Source organism: Notolabrus celidotus, chromosome 5 (assembly GCF_009762535.1).
Source record: "Notolabrus celidotus isolate fNotCel1 chromosome 5, fNotCel1.pri, whole genome shotgun sequence".
Lineage (NCBI taxonomy): Eukaryota > Metazoa > Chordata > Actinopteri > Labriformes > Labridae > Notolabrus > Notolabrus celidotus.
This window is the reverse complement of record NC_048276.1, coordinates 22,915,524-22,941,543: the sequence shown is the minus strand read 5'-3', so window position 1 is coordinate 22,941,543 and position 26,020 is coordinate 22,915,524. Positions and strand designations below refer to the sequence as shown.

Genomic DNA, 26,020 nt, shown 5'->3' with positions numbered 1-26,020 from the left:
AATTTAATGGCAAACAAAAGGGATGGAATTTATTGAAAAAGGAAGATAACTTGAGTTCAAATGTTTGGACGTAGAAGAAAACTATAAAAGTGATGCAATAAAAAAAACTAAAGTTAACAACAAGAAATTTTCAACAAAAAAGGAAAACAGAACAGGTCTGATGTTTTTTTAAGTCATATCTGATAAATAATGTGTGATGGTTCCTCTCCACCATGTTCATGCAGGCCCATTCAACTCCAATTGTTGACCTTATCTTACCCCTTCTGGCTCTCGCACCACCACCCCACTCTCACCACAGCACTTCTTATCCTGTCTTTTGAAATGGGCTCGTTCATGTTCAGACTCTTGAAGGAATGTTTATTGCCCCATCATGCATCTTTCCAGCTCATTACGTCGCAACAAATACTGAAATCGACAGTTTCAGGAAAACACTAAATAGTCCATCACAACTCTTCACCTGAGCAGAACCTTGGAGGAAGAGTACCTGGAGTTGATCTTTCTCTACAGGGGAAAAAAGGAGTCATGGAGGGTGCACTCACTTTGATGGTAGTTGTGATAGTGGCACAGTGCGGAGCCATACCTGTCGAATCATCCAGCCAAGAAGAGCTTTCTAAAGCCCAGGTAAACATGTCGTGCTGTTTGTTGATTTTATATAACTTGATGATGCAAAGAAGGAAACGGGAAGCAGTTGTTCTGTGGGATTCTGCTAGATCAATGCCCTATAAATGAGGTCAAATGAAAAGGTGTCATGTTTTTAAAATGTATTAAGAAAAAATAAGACAGGTTTCAAGCCATGAACCATATTTTTTTCCAAAAAGCAGAAATTCCTCATTATGCATCCTTTGAAACCTTGAACATTAGTTGGAGATATGCATGCCTATGCTAAACATTATATGTTACACTTGGTGCAAACAGAAATCTTTTGCTTGTAATTTCTACATGGCATTTTCAATGAAAAGTATCTCTTCTGGATTTGTAGGCATGTGTAATTTCAGATGAGCAAAAAATACTTTGAATAAGTGATATTACTGAGGTAGGATGTATACCACCATCAAAAATATCTGATAGGAAATGTTATCCTGGTAATAAAATCTGGATCAGAGATTGAAGTTTCAGGAGGCCAAGCTGTCACCACTGACTGCTGAATATACCTTATATATCCAAATAAGGTCATTCACAACCTAAATGAGGGGTCTGAAGAGTCCATCGGTTGATGAATGCCAAAACAAAGAAACGCCCTCTTTGTGTTCAGAGGGCAGTACAGGCTGAGTGCGTGGGTATACAACAGAAGAGTGGGTGCATTTCTGGACAGCAAAACCAATAAAAAACATAGTTTGATGTATAAATCTGTCAATAATTGGCCTTACTCAATAATGCCACTAGCAAGAAACATCTGTTTAGATGTACAGCAAAGTGCAAGTAGTTTTCCACACAGTTTTTAGCTCTCTGAGTTTGTAGATTTTCTGCTTTTCACTTGAAGCTCTTTGGACAGCAGCTAACTCTGGCCATCGATCACTGCCTGAAATATGTGACCTATTCTCAAAAGTGTCTTTGTGGATTAGACATTTTGGATCCTGTGAAAGTTTTTTATTGCATTGAGATCCAAGGTGAAAGTAAAACTAGACCAGCTAAATTCTCTCAATTTTTTTTTTTTTTGCTGTGCGCCTCTGAGAAACATGAGACTGGTAGCCACACCCTTTTTAAGTTGACTCTGCAAACTGTTTGCCTGATGAAGGTTTAGGACAGGAACACTGCGACATTGTGCAGGATATTTGTAATTTTTAACATTTTTTTTAAGAAATACTGACCAGAAAAAAAACGTATATATACAGTATACGCACAATTTTGTATTTTTTTTCAAAATACTCAATTTACATTTTAAAAGCTCCATTTCTTATCAGTCAGATTAATCATCAGTCCTTTCATGTTGTGAGTCCACAAACGCACTGTAATGCAGCTCCATCATCTCTGTGCTTTTGTACTTACATATTGACCTTACATTGGCCAGTGTGTGGTTTCAAACATTGCTAAAGCATGAGAGCTAAACACACACACACACACATACATGTATAGATATTTACACACACATAGCACTGTTCCACCGGTTCACCTTGACCCCATCTTGCCCCTGTAATGTCTCTGGTACTACCTCTGATGGTGGCACAGTGGTGGGACAACTTAGTCCCACTGTCAGGCCTCTGTTAAATTTATATTGAAGGCAGAGTTGTAAATATTGCATCTTGACCTGGCAGAATAAAAAGGGTTATTATATATGAAACCGATCATTGGCTATAATTTTTCCTCTTTCCAGGAGTACCTTTCTCGGTACTTCTCTGAAGTTGGCGTCAGTGCCCCCAACAGTGTCTGGCGAAGCTCTCTGGATTCCTTTGATGACACTCTGAGAAAGATGCAGGAGTATTTTGGGCTGGAGGTGACAGGACATCTCGACCCAAACACCAAAGAGGTGATGGCTCGACCACGCTGTGGTTTCACAGACGTGCTCAGATACGGCCACTTTGAGGGTCGACCCAGGTGGCATAAGCCTTTGATCACATACAGGTACTCCACAAGACCTGCATGTAACAAGCAGCAACAGCTTTTCTTCCAGAAATAAAGCACAGTAGAGCTTCTGTTTTAGAGAAGCTCTTCTTCTATACTATTTTCACTTACTTTGTTGCAGGATCACTGAATACTCTCGTGATTTGAGTCAAAGCGATGTGGATGCCACCATAGCCAAGGCTTTTAAAGTCTACAGCGATGTTGTTCCTCTGGATTTCAAACCAATCGACAGTGGCACTGCTGACATCATGATCAAGTTCAAGGGTCGAGGTATTTACATTTACATTCAGTGCCTTTGAGAAAATATTTGAACTATTTTAAAACTAAAATTCTTCTTCTTTTAAAACCAGACCATGGAGATTTTTCTCCATTTGATGGGCAAGGTGGAGTCTTGGCTCATGCATTCTCCCCTGGAGAAGGTAATGGAGGTGACGCCCACTTTGATGAAGACGAACCCTGGAGTCTAACCTCATCAGGTACTCGGGTTTATGGGCATGTTCTGAGGGTCGGTTAGGAGTGATTTAAATCTGATGGGTAACCACTGCTGCACCCCAAAATCCTAAACAATGTTGGGATCTCTACCTCTACAAGTTAAGCTTCAAAGACTTACATGTTTCCACTCTGTTGTGTTACTTTTTAAGTAAAAAAAAGCCCTTTAATTTAGGGGTCAAAGCAGATATAATCAGTGGAAACATAAATGTTGTTTATTTGTGCATGTGCTCAAACATACTACATGCTCCTGCATAAGTTGGTGCCCCACTTTAGCTGCCCCAAAAGTCTAAACATACCCTGCTCAGTTTGGAGGGGAATTCTGGAAACTGTTTGACATATTTTGGGGTCCCAATTACTAATAGGTACAAAAAGATTCAGAGTTGCTTCAGGGGATTGCTTCAAAATCCCTATCCCTGCCTCCATCCATTTTTCTTTGGCTAATTTTTTGGTGACAGGATGGTTTGTAGTAGTGGCCCTGGTACCCTATATCTCAGCAGTACCCCTCATATGCCCACATAGCAAAATTGGTCTGGCCTGGTTCTGGCCCACAGTACACAAAGACTCGGCCAGACTCGGCGAAACATACCGCAAAGAATGACGGCCCATAAGTGGCAAAGATATAGTTTGCCAGAGGCGGCCCACACATGGGCCAGCTTAATCACAAGCTCAACCTTAATCGGCCCAGATGTGGCATGGACAGATCTGGGCCACATAAACCAAGCCACAATCGGGCCAGATGTGGCATCCCATCATATATACAATGCCATCATTGCCAGACCTGTTCCACATCCGGTTGACATACCACTTGTCATGCCAGCAGTCAGCCAGCAGTGCCGGCTTGACACCAGTTCTGTCCCAGACCTATCAGACCAATTTTGCTATGTGGGTGACCCCCACAGAAACACAATCAGGCACCAAGCCTTCTCCCAGTCCACAAGAATACTGGATGAGCTAAATCCAATACACCTCCCTAACAAACTTACAAGGATACAGGACTCAGTTAGATGAAGCACAGACTCCAGCACCCCTCTTCACAAATGGGAACCATCTGCACAGGCACTGTACCAGACATTGAAGAAAATGCAAAGCATATTTGTTAAGATAATTGTACAATAATACATTTATTGACTGCCTAAAACGGCCAACTGTAGCAGTATTTGTAATCCCATTCAAGTCATTTAATGACAAACAAAATTTTAAGAAAGGGGATTTGTGATCTCTCTTGCAGACATTTCTGTCATGTTTGTTTTCTGTCAACAGTCGAGTATTTTGTTACAGCCATTAAAGCCTCTTCCAAGGCTGATGACCGAAGAAATCTACCTGAGTAATACTAAATGTTTGTGTTACCATCACTCATTTAAACCCCAACATTTAAAAAAGGGGCACAGATTTAAAAGTAGCAGAACTCTTTGGTTAGGTACCTGTAGTAACTGTATCGGTGTTTGTCTGCAGGATCAAACCTGCTCTTGGTGGCAGCACATGAGTTTGGACATGCACTGGGATTATCCCACTCCAAGGACCAGACCGCCCTGATGTTTCCTACTTACATATATGTGAACACTGAAGATTACAGGCTGCCGAATGATGACAGACAAGGAGTCCAGGCTCTCTATGGTGAGGGATGATACTAATTCACAGACTCAAATGAAGCCTCAACAGCCTACTGATACTTTGTTTCTTTCCTGAAGGTGTCAGAGAGTCATCACCTCAACCTGACCCCAAACCACAGCCCACCCAAAAACCTGTGCCAAAACCACAACCAAAACCTGAACCTGAACCAGATCCTGAACCCACGTCAGAGCCTCCTCCAGACAGGTGCAGCAGGTACCTGATCTTTGACGCTGCAACCACCATCAATGGAACCCTTTACTTCTTCAAAGATGGGTGAGACTTGTATACGCTGTCTTATTTTTCATCTCATGTTTAATTGATTACACATGATATTTCAACATATGATACTCACAAAAATATTAAACATGATAGGTTGAGTGTATAATATTATATAACCCAGTTTAGACAACATTGGGATGTCTTCATGTACTCAAATGGTTAGTGAGGCAAAGAGCAGGATGGTATACCCCCCTATAGATGTACATGTACCCACTGTAATGTGTGTTTAGGTCAGGGTTGCATCTGTGACCTCAGTCCCGTGACGCTACCATGTTGCTTCTGGTATGCCTTGGTTGCAACAGCGCAACTTGTCAGTAAACAGTTTTCATGCTGGACCTTAGCTGAGGGATGCCTGAGCTTCAGTATTGTTTTGTTATGCTTATGTTTGTATGATTCTAAAATAAATGACTGTACGGTTTCCTGTTTGTTCTTGTTTTCTAAAACTAAGATTTACATTTGCTCTTGATTTACCTTGATTCAATGTCTACAGATGTGAGTTTAGAAGAAATCTTGCTTCGTTACTGTTTTGGATATTGGTCCTCAAGCTTGCAGCATCATGCAAATAGAAAATCAAATACTTTATGGAACATTTTAAACTTAAATATGTTGTATTTTGTAAAAGTAACTTTTTATAATGTTAGCTTAAACTGAGATTCTGGTGAAGAAGCTAATGTTTCGGAAATTGTTCTGCAGTTGTCTGCTTTACCTTGTCATAAAACTGTGCATTTCATTTATTTGTCAGACATTTCTGGAGCAGAGGCAGCTCCTGGGACGGCATTGGTTTGCAGAGAATTGACTCCATCTGGCCTGGAATAAAAAAAGTTGATGCTGCTTTTGAGTCCAAGAGGAGCAACATTGTCATTTTCTTTGAAGGTACACAATCAGTTGAGTTTATCATTTGTCATCAGATATTTGTGAAATAGTCTTTTTTTTTTTTTATAAAAGTGAAAAATGTAATAATCAGATATATGCTGAGAAGAGCTAAGTACATAGCAAGTCAGATATATATCTGTCAACAAAACAAGACAATGCTTTGGGTGCTTGGGAAAGGGTTCCATCACTTTACTTATTAATAAATGTAAAGCATTACATAATCAAAGATAAGATAAGATAAGATAAGATAAGATAAGATAAGATAAGATAGTCCTTTACTTATCTTATCTTTGATTATGTAATGCTTTACATTTATTCATAAGTGTATATGTCATATACATATATATTATGTGTAAAATCCAAATTTTAATCCATCAATCACTATGTCACATACCATTGAAGTGATCTGTGAACATGCTTTTCTCTCAAATCATTCAAGATTTCCATCTATGTCTTGTTCAGCCTTTTCCCTTTTTATAACTCTACCTTTTCAGGTGATCATTACTGGGGAATCAGAGGAAACACTGTCCTCCCTGGTTATCCCAAACCTCTCAGCGACTTTGGCTTCCCTCAATCCGTCAACAAGGTGGACGCTGCAGTCTTTGTGCCGTTCATCAGCAGAACTCTCCTCTTTGTGAGGGGCAAATACTGGAGGTGAGACATCTTCAAAGGACTCATATGAATCTGAAACCAGACATAGAGACAACATGCATTTACTCACAACTCTTTATATCGCACATTTAGCTACAATGAAAGGAGGGGCAGAATGGATGGTGGGTACCCAAAATCAATCCACAAAGAGTTCAGTGGGATTGGTCTCAGAGTGGATGCTGCTTTTATGAACAAAGGTGAGTCATAAAAACTTTTCATACATGCACTTCTGAAATTATCCAGAACATTTCTAAACAACCTGCCTTTTGGTTTCCTTTCGGAGCTGCCAAACCAAATTTAATGGAAGTTAAAGGTATACATGTCATGCTCCGCCCCTCACCCACTCGCTCACACTGAATCTTTTCTTAACCTCATCTGCAGCTTTCTTACATCGGCTCAATTTAAGGGGCTGACAGGAAAAGTGCAGATGAGTAGGGGTAAGAAAATGCGACTGTTTGCATTCACATATGTAGCTCACCCTGAATATTTTGGGGAAATGTAGTAGAGTTAGGTGCATGTGTGAATGCAGCAGTGGTCAGCAATTAATCCCTCTGCAGTAAAGTACTGAGCTCCTGTCTGGTGGGATGACAATGACGATTCTGTCATTACAGGTTACATTTACTTTTCATCTGGATTCAGACAGACCGAGTACCACTACAGCCGCAGACGAGTGATTCGCACTCTGTTAAACAGTGGATGGATGGATTGCAACTCAAGATACTGAGACAAAATACACTGACAAGCAAACACACACACACACACACACACACGCTCATACAAACACGCATTATAAAATGATAAAAGCTAATATCTTCAAACTAATTCATCCTAAGTAGCTTTAGAGGGTTTTCTGTATAAGATCTATGTAACAGTACATCAGTTGAAAAATGAATACTCTGCAATAATCCTGAAGGCATCAGTTACCTGTCATCTTTGTCTGTTTTCTCTTGGCATGCATCAGCCCGATTAAATACATCCTTAAAGTTCACAAATCAAGAATGAATTTGAATGTTAGCCATCATGCCTGAGATTGTGTTAGGATTGTAGACTGTATAGAAGAAGTAGAAGTAGGCACTGTGACATCAGCCGAGATTTGAGTTTGGCATTTTTATTCTTCTGAATCTTGGTTTTTGGGTACTAAGTGATTTTATTTGAACAAAAAGTTTGATACTGCTCAACAGGTCACCGTGGAAGCTGTTCCCTAAAGAAAACACTGCTTTAGTCAAATATATTATATATATTATACTCTTAATGGAAAAACAGTTTACAAAATAAACTCCATGTGTGGTGAAGACATCTAAACATGTGGTTAAGACTATATGATAATTTGAAAGATCATGTCAGGGCACTAATTAAGCTTAGAAGTAGCTTAGAAGAGGGGATCTCAGAGTGGAGCCTGCAAGAGCATCGGCTGAGAGTGGAGGTCTGCAGCTGGACCCATCTCAATTTGGCAGTGGCCCATAGTACAAAGGTGACACCTAGTGGATAAGTTAGATAAGAGCAGCAGGAAAATGGAACTCAATTCCTACCCACATTAGAGACTGTACAAGCCTCAGTGTTTTTAAAAGTAAACTGAAATTATGGCTCCAGGAAAAACAATAATGTGATCACTGAGTTAATCCTCTGAATGCATCAAACTAGAGACAATGAAATGTAATTTAAAATGTGTTGTTATTAGTGATGGACTGTGTTGAGTAGCCTATGTATTGTTTTAAAAGGTAGTATGTTTTTATCCTTTGTATTGTACATTCTTTTACATCTTCCTGCCCAGGGACCACAGATGAAAATTAGCTTATAGCTAACTCTGGCTTGGCTTTTTGTTTTGCATGGCCCCTGTCAAATAAACTAATAAATAATAAAATAAGTTCTACAGACTCTTAACTCTTGAAATGGTTCTTCCTTGCATAATAAATTGTGATGTATCACTATTTAAACTTAAAAGAGTTTGCTTTAAATACATATTTTTTGTATCATTTGATTATTTGTCTTTAAACTAAACTCATAGTATCCTTACACACTGACACTGACAGAGTTGGACAGGGTCAAAAACGTTCCAATCTCACCTGATTTAGTCTATCTGGACCCTCTGCTTTATGAGAAGCATAAGTCAGGACTCTGCCTCATGGACAGTCAACAGTCTTTGGATCAGATTTATATTTTAAAAAATGGTATTTTGTGTATAGTAAAAAGATGAAATAAAAGGAAACCAACATAGGGTGTTAAAAAAGCAGTGGTGGACAGTAACAAAGTAAATTTACTTGTGTACTGTACTTAAGTGCAGTTTTTATATCATATATCATACTTTTTACTCCACTACATTTCTATCAATGCTATAGTTACTCACCACTTTTGCTTTGAAGTCAGCTGATTAATTCTATTTTATTTTCTCAATCAGATCCCAAAGACCGTAAACTGTTCGTGTACTTGTGTTTGGTTTGTCTAAATGGTGTAGCCGCACCTCAGTTGAGCGTAGAGCAAATGCAGATCAAACGTTATTCAGATCAGTCCATTCATTTAGTGATGGTAACATCACCATCTAACCTGACAAAGCATGTGGAGGTCTGTAGCTAACACACTTGTTTTATTCCAGATGAACATTTTAAACTTGTCTGTGCTTGTAATAACTTAGTCGCTGTTTACATTTCATGATATAATTTTAGATATAAAATAATGTTTTCTAGATAAACAGAACGGATTAGAATGTACACCCATGTTGACTGCACTCATGCTTTGTGAAAATACATTTAGAGATATTTTAAAAAGTAGTTTGAATACTTCAGTATTTTTAAAAGCAAGTAGGGGAGAACGGGGTTGGTTGTCACACGGGTTGGTTGGCACACTTGTTATATCTCGCCACCAGAGGGCACTGTCACTCAAATTGGGGTAAGAACATTTCCAGAGCAAGGATCAGAGCTCACCTATAGTCTTCTCTGGAGTAAGACAGCTGAACTTGTGGTGAGAGGACTTTTTGTGTTTTTCATGTCATATTGTAAATATTCAGCTCCTCAGTATTTTTCTTCTTGGCTTTTAAACGATGGGTTTATAACAAAACAAGTGTTACCCTTACAAAGTGTGAGGGGAAAGCTATAGTTTAGATTTTTATTAGCAAAAAAATTCCAGTTGGGGTTGGTCGTCACATTCCCTTTGGGGTTGGTTGTCACATGTAACAACCAACCCCTATGTTGGCAAAATCATGCATGGTGAAATGAGTTGGAGTGTGCAGACCCTGCATTTGCCATCACTGTAACTCAGACAGTGACTGCATGTAGCCTAGTTGAGTAGGCCGTTATTGTTAGGCCTATTTGTTTTGTTCTTTATGTTGTTATATAGGCTGGCCTAAAGATGTGTTTCCTGTTCATGTTCCTTGCTCATTTTATGTTAAAATACATTAAGTTATGTAGACCTATCACTTGTCAGTGCAATTAAACTTTCGAATTTAGTTCTGCCTTCTTGCCTTTTTTTAAATATTTTTCCCATTGAAATACCATTGTGACAACGAACCCCATAGTGTGTGACAACCAACCCCATAGTGTGTGACAACCATCCCCGTGATGGGGTTGGTTGTCACAATGTGTCAGAGTGTCTTTGATAATTAATTGCCTTTTTGTTAAAATGAGTTGGAAAATGAGAGGGATACACATTTCAGGCCAACACCTTAAGCTTCAATTGAATGTAGGAATGACTGTTGAAAGATGTTTTGATGATGAGCAATCATCAAAACAGTAAAAAGTGTGACAGCCAACCCTGTTCTCCCCTACTCCAAGACTTAAATTGAAGTCATAATTTGACAGAACAACTTTCACTTGTATTGGAGTAATATTTTAACCTGGAGGATCTATACTTTGACTTAAGTAATGAAGCCGTGTTCTTTGTCCACCACTGTAAAAAGGACATTGTAAGTTATATAACATGCTGTTTTATTTAAGTTGGGTAGACTTATGTGATGTATTACATTTTGACAGTGAAAATGAAACAGGTTGTATACTAACAGAAAGATTACAGATTCAATGTTTGTGTCAATATGTGATTTCGTTGATAAAACTACAATAACCACAATGCCCAGCGAGCGATGACGTCAGGGGAGCACACCTCTCGCTGTGATTGGCTGACGTGTTTAGCCCTCCGCTGTATGACTGAAGGTGAAGCGGCTGTAAGAGCGTGAGTCACAGTCCTTCTGCTGTCCAGAATGTCATCCAGTGGACTTTTAAACATGCAAGCCCAAATCTGTAAACGCCTGGTAAGTCAGGAAGTGTATGATATCTGTTGTAGTGGTCTGTTATCATGTTATATTGCTCTGGAACGCTAGGTTTTAAGCAGCATTCATGCTAGCTGCAATCACAAGGCCCAGGTTATATGAGATCTCAAACAACCTCATTGTTTCTGAACAGCGTCCTTGACTTAACTCATGTGAAAGTTTGAGAACACCTGAGACCTTCTGCAGGTGGTTTAGCTGTTTAGAGGAACCTGGCTTAAATCACTAGCTATGTTAAAAGGCGTAAAGGTAATTTCTTCATTTAACAGCTAGCTTCACAAGAGTTGTTAAAAGCTACACAAGGGATTATGTTTACTTGTTAGTTAAGTTGCTCGTACAAAAATGGCAAAATTGACCCAGGATTTTGTTACAATCTCTAGACCCCATTACATGATTCAAACTGTATTCCAGTATGATGCACATCTTTTGACAAGTATAGAGTTAAAATGCCCCTCTTAGCATATTGGTCATCCATTGGAGTGTATTGGATATGTTTTACTCCAGTTATTTCCATTTGTCTGTGTTTACATACACAGTGATCAGTGGTGGACAATGTACACAGCTTCATGACTTCAGTCAAAGTATAGATACTCCTGGTCAAATATTACTCCAATACAAGTGAAAGTTACTCTGTCAAATTATTACTTGAGTTAAAGTCCTGGAGTACTTGCTTTTAAAGATACTTGAGTATTCAAAGTACTTAAAATATCTCTAAACTTATTTTCACAAAGCATGAGTGCAGTCAAGAATACATAGGAGTACATTCTGTTACATTGTGTTTATTTATAGGGATGCACCTATCATACTTTTTAGGTCCCGATACCGATATCGATACCAGGGCTTTGGTATCTGCTGATACTAGGGATGACCACAATTAATCGATTATCGATTAATTGATTGTTAAGAAATTACTCGAAACACATTTTTGTTATCAATTTTCCATCACGTGGAACAAACATCATGTGGTCTCATATTACACTCATCTATCAGGGAGGTGTTTTAAGTTTAAAGCATGTTTCGATGTGAATCAGCTGTTAAAGGTGTTGCGCACAGCGGAGACGCTCAGCTGGGGGCTGGCGGCTGCGCGTCAGGTCTCCACGTGCGCTTTTTTAAAGAGAATCAATACAAAACTGCTGCCAACGACAACACTGACACGAAGGTTGACAACTTTAAACAGGATATTTCCCACCTTTGGATACGAAGGCAACAGACAGGTGGGAAATTCAGGTACGCTACGTTTACAGACCAGCAACATCAGAGCCGTCTGGGCTTTTCTGCAGCTGGACTGATTATGACCCGGTTGCGCTCCTGGCTGACCCCTGACCGAATACACGTTTATTTTTCTCAATAAGAACGAGTTGACAGAAACTGGACGCTGTGAGTCTGAAGTACTGTTCTGTTAGTATTATGAGCCTTCACTTTATAAGATTATGTGTTTTGTGTATGTGATTATGTATTTTAATGAGCCTGATCGTTGATATTCTGCGTGTCAAACGTGTGCCCGTATTCAATCCTGTCAGTTATTTGCATTTTGTTGCTGTAGAAAATATTATTTAGGGGAAAACAACGTATTTGGCATTGTTTTTGACGTAAGAATAATAATGTTTTTTTTTAATCAATTAATCGATAATTGATCGTTAACATTTCCAAAAATCGATCACGGAAAATACTTAAAATGTACATCCCTAGCTGATACCGATACTAGCCGATCCGATCCTGGTATTGATTTAACAATTTCTATTCCTTAATGTGAGGATAGAATCAGGTTTTGGCAACTTCAGGCTTTTCTGACTTGATGGTGAACTGTACCTGGGTTCCAAGTGCTAAACCAGAGACTGGAATCCCTTCATTTCAAGGATCCGGAACAATTAAATCTAATAACCTGTCCATGTTTTCACACTTCTTTGCAGTCCGCTACAGTTGACGTGAACTTCTTCCTTTGGGTTCCCATTATATTTTTCAGCGCGACGGCCATCCGTCGAAACATTACCACTACACATGTTGCAAGTGTCTGACGGAGTTGTTAGCAAAGAAGCGTGACATGCATCTAAACTGCAGAGCCTCTGTAGTTATCCTCCATCATGCTCCACCAGGGCAAAAATGCACAGACCGTTAGGCACTGATGATGTAGGAGATGCACATGGCTGTTGTAAACACAGAAAAGCATAGAACTGAGATGAATAGATCTGCCATATGGATCGGCACTATATATCAGCCCTTTGTCACCGATATCCGATCTAGCTTTTTGAGTCTGATCTAGCCGATATCCGATACCAGGATCGGATCGGTGCATCCCTATTGATTTAGAAACCATTACTTGAAATCCCTTAAAACTATACCATGGAATAAAAACAGCAACTAACTTACTCCAAGCTCAGACAACTTGAAATGTTCATCTGGAATGAAACACAAACACATTTTACTGTCTTAGGGATCAGATCTCCGGAAAAGAGGAGGAAATTCATGAGTTGACTTCAAAGCTAAAGTAGTGAGTAACTAGAGCACTGACATTAATGTAGTGGAGTCAAAAGTACAATTATTGTATTCAAAATGTAGTGGAGTAAAACTAATAACAAGTTTCCCCAAAAAATAATACTTAAGTAAAGTACAGATACTCAAAAAATGTATTTAAGTACTGTACTCAAGTAATTTTACTCTGTTACTGTCCACCACTGACAGTGATGCCCTCATAAGATGAAGTTTTGAAGTATTCTAGTGGGCATGTAAACATTGTGTCCTGCTTTAAGAAACCTTGAAATTCTTCCTTGAGTACTGCATATAAAACTAAATGCTACTGCATCCAAATGTTATGGCCTGGTCTCTAAATATTCTATGTTTACTCTGAACAAAGTTTCAAAAAAGGTAAAAGATCAAGATTCAAGTGTGCACAGGAAATCTGACTCCTGGAGCCAAATGTTTTCAACTCTGTTTATTTAGGTGTAGAAATCTGTACACAAACAAAACTGGAAACATGCACACAGAGTTTTGTCCTCAGATTTATAAGATGTTGCATGTCTCTGTTCCTGTTGGATTTTTCTTTATGCATCTCAAACCTCATCTCAAACCAGATTTAAACTTGTATACAGTCTTTTTCCTTTTATGCAAACTCCAAGCAAAACCCTGAATAAATAATAAATGCTCCCTATGGTATTTTTACCAACATACAGTAAATTCTCCTCGCCTGTGTTTGTGCATTAAATAATGTTATTTTGCTCCTTAAACATGTCATGATGATGTATAAAAGAAGTAGCATAAAGCAGTAAACATATCCTCCCAAAAAAACCTATAAGGCTCAAAACCATAATACTAATGAGCATTTTATCATATCTCATAAACGCATGGAAGTGCCTGTAGAACTATGATCTGGTGTTTATGTGTTTCTGATTTTTTGATTTTTCTGCTTTTTTAGGCTCACAAATATCTTTCAAGAACGTACTCCTCTCGCCCTTCCCTCAATGTAAGTACAGCAGCTGGTTTCTTACAATCTGACGATCTCAGTGAAATGACAGGCAGGGCGCACACTATAACTTGTAATGCTTGTTTTTTAGGAAGTCGTCATCGTCAGCGCAGTCCGCACTCCAATGGGCTCCTTCAAAGGCAGCCTGGCAGCTGTTCCAGCCACCCAACTGGGCTCCATCGCCATCAAAGGAGCCATCGACAAAGCTGGTGTGTTCAGATGGTTCATGTTGTTTTGACAGAAGTATTTTAATGTGTTAAATAATGCAAAGTTAATACACCAGATGTACTGGAGGACGTTAGACTTCTCATTCAGTGTGTTAACTGAATGTTTCTTGTGTGCAGGAATCGCTCCAGAGGAAGTGAAGGAGGTCTACATGGGAAATGTTCTCCAGGCAGGAGAAGGACAGGCACCTACCAGACAAGCCTTGCTAGGAGCAGGTAAAAAGATGCATTAACTTTTATTAACATTCTCAGTAATGACTGATAATATGTTTAGTAATGGTAAGCACAAAACCAGGAATTTTATCTTCTATACCAATCACGAAAAAGTTGTTTCTTAGTTCTTTAAGCTAGTGGTTCTCAAAGTGGGGTCCTAGGATCCCTGGGGGTCCTAGAAATTATAAAATTGTAATGTCATTAAAAACAGCATATATACAGATGAGGGCCATTTGTGCCAATGAAACCAGCATATTGTGCCCATTACTCCCACCCTAGTTAGCTTTGGGCAAATAGAAACTGATATGATTGTGACACTCAATCTGTCACATATCACTCATTCACACTTCACTCCATCACAACTGTTCCTGCTACTACTTAGCTTTGCTTACTAGCTCGCTAGCATGGAGCCATTTCTAAATCAGTTCACATCGTCAAGTGATGATGAGCCCAAGCTAGCTAAATTAAGACAATATGATGACAGGTATATAGAGCTTAGGGCATCTAAGAGTGCAAATGGTAGTAAGCATGTGCTTCATCTATGTTACAATTATGAGGGGGTCCTTGGAAAATGTTCTCACCTGTAAGGGGTCCCTGGCCCCAAAAAATTTGAGAACCCCTGCTTTAAGCCATACAGTACAAAGAGTAAAAAGGTTTCTGTAATGTCCTTTTTAATTTTTTCGGACCTACAGAAAAACTTTTGCACTTTTAACAATATCAGCTGAAAATGATCAGAGATTTTAACATGTAAAACATGCTATCAATACATGAGCAAAGTATTAATGCTTTATTGGGATGGGTCACGATTTCCAAATTTTGAAGTAGTTCATTCGACTATTATCTTTTTTCTTTCTTTTTCTTTCATTGTTTTTACTCCTGGTTGTAATGCAGTGTGACCACCAGATGGTGGCTGTAGCACATCTAAAAGCTTTGCAAACCATCATTAAATAATTAAAGTTGAAGTGAAGATTAGTGATAGTTGCTGTGAAAGCTGTAAGATTTGAGGTATGTCTCAGTTCTCTAATAATGTACCCATGCATACCCCCTTGGGTATTTTACTTGTCTTGTAGTCCCTCCCATCAGAGAAGCATAGAGAGAAAGAACAAGGACATATGTTTATAAACACATGAGATGTCTTTTCCTCCTGAGCGTCTGGTGTAGTGACATTCAATTGTGAGGACAGCGTCATCAGCTTGATCAGCTCTCAGCTGGCTTCAACAGCTGCTTGTGTTTGCACACACTGTGCACTGTATTCACTTTAATTCACTTTAACTTATCAGTTTCAGGTTACCTATTAAACAAACACCTGCATGTGCAGAACCACCATCTGTTTAATGTGTCCTGTTTTAAACCATACTGACTAATTTACCGTAAAATGCGTTCTTATTAAATATTGTATTATTTATATGCATTAGTAGTTAGTGTGTATCTGATTGTGAACCCTTTATTAACACTGATAGTAGGGATAGACCGATCGGCGCCGATATCCGGCATTTTGACCCATATCGTCATTGGCCTTTTTCAAAAATCCAACAGCCGATAAGAGATCAATTTAAACTGGGTTTCTCCTGCAGTTTCTCATCACAGGAGACAAGCTGAGCAGCATCTGTTGTGGCCCCTACAACTACTAGTGATTTATAACTCATACAACCCCACTTCAAAAACACTGAAATATCCCCATAAAACAAAGATGTCTATTGTCTAAGATAAAAAAAAAACTTTAACATGTTGCAAATCTGAAAAGCTGTTTAATAAACATATGCTAGTATGTTACACCATATGTACTAAAGTATATATGGTGAGTGTAGTGTGTTGTGAATATATATAATGCACTGTATGAATTTATGTGCTTTGGCAATAATATCTCGTTGTTCATGCCAATAAAGCAAATTTGAATTGAATTGAATCATGCAAAAATGCATTTAAACAAAGTTAAGTGTTGGAGTTTGTATTATTCAAAATTTTGATGCCAATATTTTCCCTTTTACTGCAAATGAATATCGGCTCCAAATATCGATTATCGGCCTCTTTGACTACTAATAATCAGTATCGGTATCGGCCCTGAAAAAAAACATATCGGTCTATCTCTAACTGATAGCCTTTTTTTGTGATTTCTCAGGGAGCACCAGAAAATATAAAGTTGAAACTTTCAGGGAATATATGAAATCATATAACACTTTTCAATCCCAATGCTCATTAATGACCAGCCTTATACTTTGTATAAAACTTTATTGACATGATCAGAAATGTAACAAGACCTAATTGCTAACAGACAGATTCCTTCTCTTCTAGACAGATTTTTTTTTTTTAACGTCTATCTTATTTGCTTTTCTTGATGAGGTTACATTAAAACAAACACATTTTACAAACTTTGGTGTCAGTTAACAAACGTCAGTTTAGCCTCCTTTAAAATAGTCTATTCTCTTCAGACTTTTTGATGGGTTATAAAGTCAGTCCACTTTTTCCATTTTCCTTGGCAGGCAGATTGTTGAAGTCTTAAATTATGTGTAAAGTTCTCCATATCGTGTAGTTTTTCCACAATGTCCAACCAGTTTCTCTGAGTGTGTGGGGGGGTCCTCCTTGCACCACTTTCTTGTTATAGCTTATAGCTTTCTTTGATGGCAGCAACAGTATTCCAACCAGGTACATGTCTTTGTTTTTTATATTTTCCTGTGTTAAATTTCCTAGATACAGCACTTCCCATGGTTTAGGAAGTTCATAACCTAAAATTGCTTTACAGACCGATTTTTACTCTATTCATAATGTAATTTAACAAAATAACTGATCATGTAAATATCATGTAGATATTTTGTTAGATGGTGAATCAGAAAACAGATCAGTTATACAACTCGGGTGTTATACTCTGTTTAATTGACTTTATGAAAGTCATACCCAATATCTCATTGTTAATACTTGTGTCAAACACTGTTTTAATCCCAGCTCATCACACAATGACAGTTTGAGACCAAAATATACAGCATTATGATCTGTTTCAAGGCACCCCTTAGTGACTGTTTTAAGGTCTGTCTTTTCTCCATTATTTATCTTCAGCAATATTGTTGTGTTTCAGTAAAGTCTGACCCCTTGCATGATACAGGGCATGTCTGTCGGTCAAATTACTTCATAGAAGGCTGTTCTTGTCTATCCTTGTGCATTGTACAATAGATTTCCCTCCTCTCTCCTTGATCCTCTCACCTCCAAACAGTAGTTAAAGCTTTGAATGCTCCTTAACATGGCGGGCCCAAAACTACTTCTGTTTTGACCAAGGGAGAGAGGAAACTACATTTTAGAGAACTGAGATGCACCCATTAGGACTCCGGTAGAAGATTCATTTGCAGCCATCAAAGAGTTCTGTGTGGCTGGCTTAAAATAGGAAAACAGCTTTTAGATTTCTCTGACAGTTTAAGAATTGATATTGTCAATGTTTTGATACTGTTTGTGATATTTTGGAATATTCAGCTCTGTTATGTGTCTCTGGTTTGATCCTCAGGTTTGACACTCGGCACTCCAGCAACAACCATCAACAAAGTCTGTGCCTCCGGGATGAAGTCCATCATGATGGCATCTCAGAGTCTGATGTGTGGACACCAGGTAGCATTTACACTGCTGCCTCTCTGCTTGTTGTCAGATGGTTGTACAGTTATATCATGCTTACTATTCATATTAAAACAGGAAAGTGAATCCTAAAAGGGATATTTCAGTGTTTTTTAAGTGGGTTCGTATGAGTTACGGTACACTATTGCTCCTGCTAGCCACAATGCGTGCCGGTGAGCTCTTCCCCTTTAATGAGAAAATTCCTCGAGGACAGGCATGCAAGCTAGGGTATTTTCTCTGTGGAGGAGGCCTCCTATTTCGCATAATTTCGCTGAAGTTGAGAAAAATATGGTCCAGGCACTCATCACGGTGCAAATGCATGCACCAGTAGAAAAATTGGAGCTATTCAGTTTGTCGTCAGAAACCGCCTTTGTTTTGGCACTATTTTTGGACGCACATCCCAGGCTGATGTTCTTCCGCTGCATGAGCAGGGATACACGCCGATCAGCTGTTTGTAGCCTAGTTTACCTGCCGGCCCTCTGGGAATTTTCTCATTAAAGGGGAAGAGCTCACCGGCACGCATTGTGGCTAGCAGGAGCAATGGTGTACTGTAACTCATACGACCCCACTTCAAAAAAACTGAAATATCCCTTTAAAGGATAAGTGAAAACTTTGTTATGACCACAAGCAAGCTTTGTTTACAGTCAGATGTTTGATAACTTACAAGTTTGGTCACCAAGGACTTTGTCTCAGTATCAAATCACACATCCTCCAATTGTTAAGTGTCTGTCTGCGATCACTAAATTACTAAAACACCACGAGCAACACAACAACTGACCTCTGATACAGTATATATACAGAATATCCAGAGAACAAGGTATATAGAAGGAAGGGCTTTTGGTCCGATGCCAGATAAACAACTCACAGCTCTCAACTCTGTGTGTGTTTTCAGGATGTGATGGTAGCAGGAGGCATGGAGAGCATGTCCAATGTTCCCTACGTGATGCCCAGAGATACCCCGACCTACGGAGGAGTGAGGATGGAGGACCTCATCGTGAAGGATGGACTTACTGACGTCTACAACAAATTCCACATGGTAACTATCACCCCCCGGTTCATCAGTACCTGCTTTAACAGCTGGATACGTTAATTATTTATTTACAATGATTTTGTAATGTAATATTGATTTACCTTTCTAATTTATGGTTTTAAATTATTTTGAATTAATTTAAAGGTTAACAAGGTGAAAAACCATCATCCATTTGAGCTGAGTTTCAGTGAATCTAACATGTAAATGTTAAAGCGTGCTATTAACCTACAACTCTATCAGTTTAGTGTTTAATCTCTTCTCTACTGCTCATGTCTTCGTGTCTCTAACAGGGAAACTGTGCAGAAAACACAGCAAAGAACAGCAGCATCACCAGAGAGGAGCAGGACGCGTACGCCATCAGCTCCTACAGCCGCAGCAAAGCAGCGTACGAGGCCGGTGTGCTGGCACGGGAGATCATACCCGTGAGCATTCCCCAGAGAGGTACAGCTCTTCAGGTGTTCTAACCCAGGACAAAGATTACATCCTTATAAATGTAGCACAACTTATCTGATGTTGATGTGTCTCTTTTAGGCAAACCTGACAAGATCGTGTCCGAGGATGAGGAGTGGAGGAAGGTTGACTTCAACAAAGTTCCCAAACTGAGGGCAGTGTTCCAGAAAGAAAATGGTAATCATGCTGCTTTTATACCTTAAGTACATAAATCATGTAACTACTCATGTGCTAGACTTCTACTACTTGTATTACTCTGTTGCCACATACCTTGTTGTGATGACCTGTTTATGTTTCAACCGTGACACCCTCTGTGTTTGTCAGAAGTTAATCATTGACTTAAAGAAATAACAGTTCATAAATGATTTTGTATTTTGATGTTTACTGAGTTCTGATTTGTCCCTTGTTTCCAGGCACAGTGACAGCAGCGAACGCCAGCACGCTGAACGATGGAGCTGCAGCTCTTGTTTTAATGACTGCAGACGCTGCAAAGAGACTCAACATCACTCCACTTGCCAGAGTTGTGTGTAAGCTTCACTCACACACATGTACAGAAAAAACACACACTGGGCTGTTCTTGCTGACGTCAGGTAAAATATAAACTATTTAAGCATTGCATACCTAAAAAGATTAAATATGTGTTCTTTTTGTATTGTAGCTTTTGCTGATGCAGCGGTTGCACCCATCGATTTCCCCATTGCTCCTGCATTCGCTGTCCCAAAGGTCAGTATGAGTATTTAATATGTCGGTGTTTTTTTATCTACCAAATCAAAGTCCTTGAGTTTTGATCTGATCCAGTGCTGGTATCTACTACTGATGAGTGGATGAAACTGTGAAGCTTTGAGCTCTCTTCAGTGTGTACAGAAAAAGTATTGATTTGAAGCATCAGGGTTTCAAACTATGCAAACAGCAACATCTGGTAGCTTGTCCAACTCATAGCAGCTCTTAAAGACTGAATCTGAGGTAAAACAATTTGTTTTCCAAAGAGAGTGCATAACAACAAATATTAAAACATTCTCACCAAATGTTCACATGACTCATTGCTGTAGTTTAGACCTGCAGTGTCACTGCAGACTCGAGTGGTTCTTCAACACTAAGTCCACAAACCAACAACAAAGCCTACAGTACAATAAAATACTTAATATATGCTAATTTTGAACAGACTGAAGGCTGACACTCTATTACATCCAAACACATTTTAATCATAGATTGTATAAAAACTGCATGTCGAGCAGATATTTACTTACAGGACTACAGCTTGAGCCCTGTTGAGATTATTGCCCGTCAGTCTCCTGGTGGACATATATAACGAGGCATTTATTAAATTTCCTCTTAGAGGTTAAAGAATAGGGATGTTTCAAAGCAAATAATTTCCTAGTCGTTAAAATGGACTCTGAACCATTCGGCTGATGTGTGTCACTCAGGTCCTGGATGCAGCAGGGCTGAAGAAGGAAGACATCGACATGTGGGAGATCAACGAGGCCTTCAGCGTGGTCGTCCTCGCAAACATCAAGATGTTGGACATCGACCCAACGAAGGTTAATGTTAATGGAGGAGCCGTGTCTCTGGGACATCCCATCGGGTAAGCAGCTGAGAAGGATTCACACACCACTGTTAAAGAGCTCTGAGATGTGACCTGAAATGCGCCCTCCTTTCAGTTATTATTACATAATGAGGTTCTCTGTAGGGAGTTTACATCCTCAACTAAACTAACCTGTAAACAGAAACATCTGAAACCATAATGTAACTTGAACAAAGCCACAGAGTGAACAGCAGCACATACACTGATATCACATCACAGAGCTTCTGCTTTCAGTTAGTGATGAGTATAATCTGACCCTCCTCCAGTCTTTCTCCTCTCACCTGTTCAGGGAAAATTAACACTTTGAATTTCAGCTGATCATTGTCTCAGAAGAAGAACAATCACAGCATCTGGGGATACTAGGTCCATAATCCTGCTTAGTCTATTTAGGGCTAGTTTGCAGCAAAATCTAGAAAATAATTAGTGTGTAGGTATTTATAGTGGATTAAGTCAAATCAATGATTTAACGTGACTTGCATTTTTAGAATAATTTTGGATTTATCTGCATGTATTTGACATAAAATGAAATTACTAGACTATCTGTACTGCTGAAATCATTATTAAAGTTCAAGAGTTGCCCTGTTTCAAGTTGTCAAATTAGTTGTAACCAGGAGGCAATGGCGGTTCATCAGATATAAATGATCTATATATATATATATATATATATATATATATAAATAATGATATCTAAAAACAAATAGATAAATAAATCAACTTTATTCCAAGTATTTATTTTCTTGTTTTTACAGTCAGAATTGTTTTGGATTAATATGTTTTCTCTAAAATTGTATTTTGAATTTATGATACATGTTAATATCTTCATCGATCATTGTCAAGTGTACATAAACGCATAACCTTCTAAAGTCTTACAGATTCTAATTTTATGTGGCATTTAAAAATAGCCTACATTTGTGGCCAGTGATGGAATGTATCTGTTGCATAATTCAAAGTATTTTGAGTAAACTCACCAGGCTTGTTTTCATAGGGACATATTATTTTATATGCCTATGATTTTTTGAAGTAGGGGAGAACGGGGTTGGTTGTCACACTTTTTACTGTTTTGATGATTGCTCATCATCAAAACATCTTTCAATAGTCATTCCTACATTAAATTGAAGCTTAAGGTGTTGGCTTGAAATGTGTATCCATCTCATTTTCCAACTCATGGTAACAAAGAGGCAATTAACTATCAAAGACACTCTTGACACATTGTGACAACCAACCCCATCACAGGGTTGGTTGTCACACACTATGGGGTTGGTTGTCACAATGGTATTTCAATGGGAAAAATCTTTTAAAAAAGACAAGAAGGCAGAACTAAATTTGAAAGTTTAATTGCACTGACAAGTGATAGGCTTACATAACTTAATGTATTTTAACATAAATTGAGCAAGGAACATGAACAGGAAACACATCTTTAGGCCAGCCTATATAACAACATAAAGAACAAAACAAATAGGCCTAACAATAATGACCTACTCAACAAGGCTACATGCAGTCACTGTCTGAGTTACAGTGATGGCAAATGCAGGGTCTGCACACTCCATCTCATTTCACCATGCATGATTTTGCCAACATAGGGGTTGGTTGTTACATGTGACAACCAACCCCAAAGGGAATGTGACGACCAACCCCAACTGGAATTTTTTTGTTAGCATCAAGGCTAACAACCATTTACCAAGTAGTTAGCTAGCTAATAAAAATCTAAACTATAGCTTTCCCCTCACACTTTGTAAGGGTAACATTTGTTTTGTTATAAACCCATCATTTAAAAGCCTAGAAGAAAAATACTGAGGAGCTGAATATTAAAAATTTGACATGAAAAACACAAAAAGTCCTCTCACCTCAAGTTCAGCTGTCTTACTCCAAAGAAGACTATGTAGGTGAGCTCTGATCCTAATTCTGGAAATGTCCATACCCAAATTTGAGAGACAGTGCCCTCTGGTGGTGAGATATAACGTGTGCCAACCAACTCCTGTGACAACCAACCCCGTTCTCCCCTACATGAAAATTTGTTGATTAAGTAACTTAAACTCTGTCTCTCCCATTCAGGATGTCTGGTGCGAGGATTGTGGGTCACATGGTGCACCACCTGAAGTCAGGACAGTACGGGCTGGCAGGCATCTGTAATGGAGGCGGAGGAGCGTCATCCATCATCATCCAGAAACTGTAGAAGAAGAACCTGATTGTAGACTTCTCTTCTCCTGATACACTCTTTGTTAGTCTGTGTGTGTCGACTAGCTGTGGGCTCTGAATGATTAAGACCTCTGTACACTCTCTCTTTTTACTGTAAAGAGCACATCTGTTACGTCTTTAATGCCTGTGGCCTTACTCAAACAGCAAAGTAAGACTCGACTAACTCGACGTCACCACACCAGAGTCTAAAACACTCCTTTGTTTGAAATATTGTGCAAAAGAACGAATAATATTTAACTCTGATTTTGAAGTGGTTGAATAAATAGTTTTTATGAAAGCACTCGTTATGAGGTGTGACTATTTCTTTATCGGTCTGCCCTACGATAACTCAAAGTTTGTGACAGGATTATTTCTTTGGTTTAATATTTATATTTATTGAAATAAAGATAACATTGATGCTTTTGGTGCTCCATTTTTATTCATTGAAAAGCACTGGTTCATGTTTCAGTATGAGACATTAGAGTGAAGTGTTGCTATGGTTGTGTGAGTGTGCTCATATAACTGTTACTATGAGGAGTTTGATTTGGTTCATTTATGGGTTTAGATGAACATGGAAACATGGATCGTAAAAAGTCTGTGTAGACTTTCTATTAATTACATACATTAATAAAATCATAAATAACCCAATATCAGGCCTGTGTGAGCATTTATGAGTGATGCTGTGATCAGGAATGTAAACGCACTCTAGTTGACTGATGGCAGTGTTACTCATGGTTTCCATAGATGCGATCAATAAACACAAATGCAGAGTCATCATGACGTTATAGTTATAAAACTTTTCTCAACCTATTTTTGTTTCTTGTTAAAAGGGAACTTAACTATGATATTAATATGACATTTAACATGCTCAGGCAAAATAAAACCTCAATCAGTCAATCTTTATTGATGTAGCACAAATTCACAACAAATGACCTCTCAAGATACTTTGAAAAAAGAGCAGGGGAAGATTGAACTGTTTGTTATATGAGCTTAATGAACAAGTTAACAGTATCTGGGGATAATTGTAAACTCATTTAAATTTCAGAAGCCATGTTAGAATAATCTGCCAAATAATGAAGGCTAGTGTATGCTGTTTTCAAATGGTAAGAAACTGCTCAACACTCAACTGAGCATTTCTATTTTTACATACCTTGATACTTTAACATCTGTCTGATGGTTCAACAGCCTGGTCCCAAGCAAACCCGCCAATCGTCATATCCTTAGAGAGCCTTTACAACCAGGCCTTAAAAATCCTAGATTACAAAACAAATTAGACATCACCACCGTCATGTTTTAAATAAATGTGTTTTAGTAATTTTATTGATCTCTGTCCTGGGCTGCCTGCTGGACCCTGTGGAGGTGGTGGCTTACAGGAGGATGATCGCAAAGCTATCTTTTCTAAGATATGCTTATTTTTACTTCTTTAATTTGAATTGCTAATAACTTTTTAATAATTGATATTTTAATGGCTCTTCGTTATGGGACATATAAAGGACTATCTTATCTTAAAGTTTGTGTTCAAATGCTTAAATGGACTTGCCCCTTTACCTGCAGTAGATCCATCAGAGTAGCTTCAAGTGGTGATTGTAAAGTTTCATTCTGTAGAACTCACAGCTTTGTCTGTATAATGAGTAAAATCCCCACATTTAAGAGAGCCATCATATCCTGGTTAATCCAGCAATAAACCTGCACTCTTGTCTGATTTTCAAATGTGTGTTTAGTTTTATTTTACTATACCTAACACAACTTTCCTTTTTCTTTTGAAGTTACTCTTTTAATCTCTTACTCTCCCTTGTCAGGACAGGTGTTGCAAATTACAAGTTACTACAAACACTTTGATACTTGCATTGGATGGCTGTTTTCAGTTTTGTCAAGGTATACTGTATCTGTCCTTAATAAATAAAACATAAATACATATTATTAACAAAGACCAAACATCAAGATAGGATTAAGATCCAGTCCCATTTTACAGACAGGACTCAGTCTGATCTCATCTCAATCCTCCATGAGCAGAGCACTTTGCAGCATTTAGCAAGTTACAGTGGTGAGGACAAACTTCCTTTAACAGGCAGAAACCTCGAGCAGAACCAGACTCATGTTAGACAGATATCTGCCAAGACCGTGTTCGGGTTGGAGCAAGGTGTTCAGAGGGAGATGAAGAAGAGAGAGATTGATAGAGACAGAGAAGAATAATTTATGGTTACAGTGCTTATAATAACGGTAAAAGCACTAAACATTATATGATACAGCATGATATTAGTTAGAGAAATTTCTCTGAGTACAGAACCAGGCGTGTAGACTAATTGACCACAGCAGGCAAATACAGGTTTTCTGATGATGGCTGGTTTGACAATTTCTCTGCAACATTAAAGCATAAGCAGACGGTAATAACTGATTTTTGGTTCAATGCAGTGAAGCAAACATTTTTTTCCCGTCGTAATTAAAGTTGTTCATAATAAATAGTCTGAATGCAACATGTTAGATAATATACACATGTATTTCAGTGGAACATGAAGTCCTTTGGTCTCTAACAGGTCATCTTTCATTCTTTCCTTTTCCTGCCAGTTAAGTCACTCAA

The 26,020-nt window shown here is 38.5% G+C and overlaps 2 protein-coding genes across 2 annotated transcripts; both read left to right on the top strand.

Moving 5' to 3' along the window:
• The first annotated feature begins 522 nt into the window (after positions 1-522).
• On the top strand, positions 523-7,213 carry mmp30 (matrix metallopeptidase 30). The gene is made up of 10 exons (XM_034683997.1): positions 523-621; positions 2,312-2,559; positions 2,681-2,829; positions 2,910-3,035; positions 4,504-4,665; positions 4,740-4,935; positions 5,684-5,814; positions 6,309-6,468; positions 6,559-6,662; positions 7,077-7,213. The coding sequence occupies exons 1-10, from the start codon at positions 523-525 to the stop codon at positions 7,187-7,189; spliced, it is 1,488 nt and encodes a 495-aa protein (XP_034539888.1). The 3' UTR covers positions 7,190-7,213.
• Positions 7,214-10,559: 3,346 nt separating this feature from the next.
• Positions 10,560-23,864, top strand: acat1 (acetyl-CoA acetyltransferase 1). Its single transcript, XM_034683999.1, has 12 exons — positions 10,560-10,702; positions 14,127-14,174; positions 14,266-14,383; positions 14,519-14,614; positions 18,102-18,202; positions 19,098-19,241; positions 19,526-19,676; positions 19,767-19,862; positions 20,099-20,212; positions 20,344-20,408; positions 21,110-21,267; positions 23,320-23,864. The coding sequence occupies exons 1-12, from the start codon at positions 10,652-10,654 to the stop codon at positions 23,438-23,440; spliced, it is 1,263 nt and encodes a 420-aa protein (XP_034539890.1). The 5' UTR covers positions 10,560-10,651; the 3' UTR covers positions 23,441-23,864.
• Positions 23,865-26,020: the final 2,156 nt, after the last annotated feature.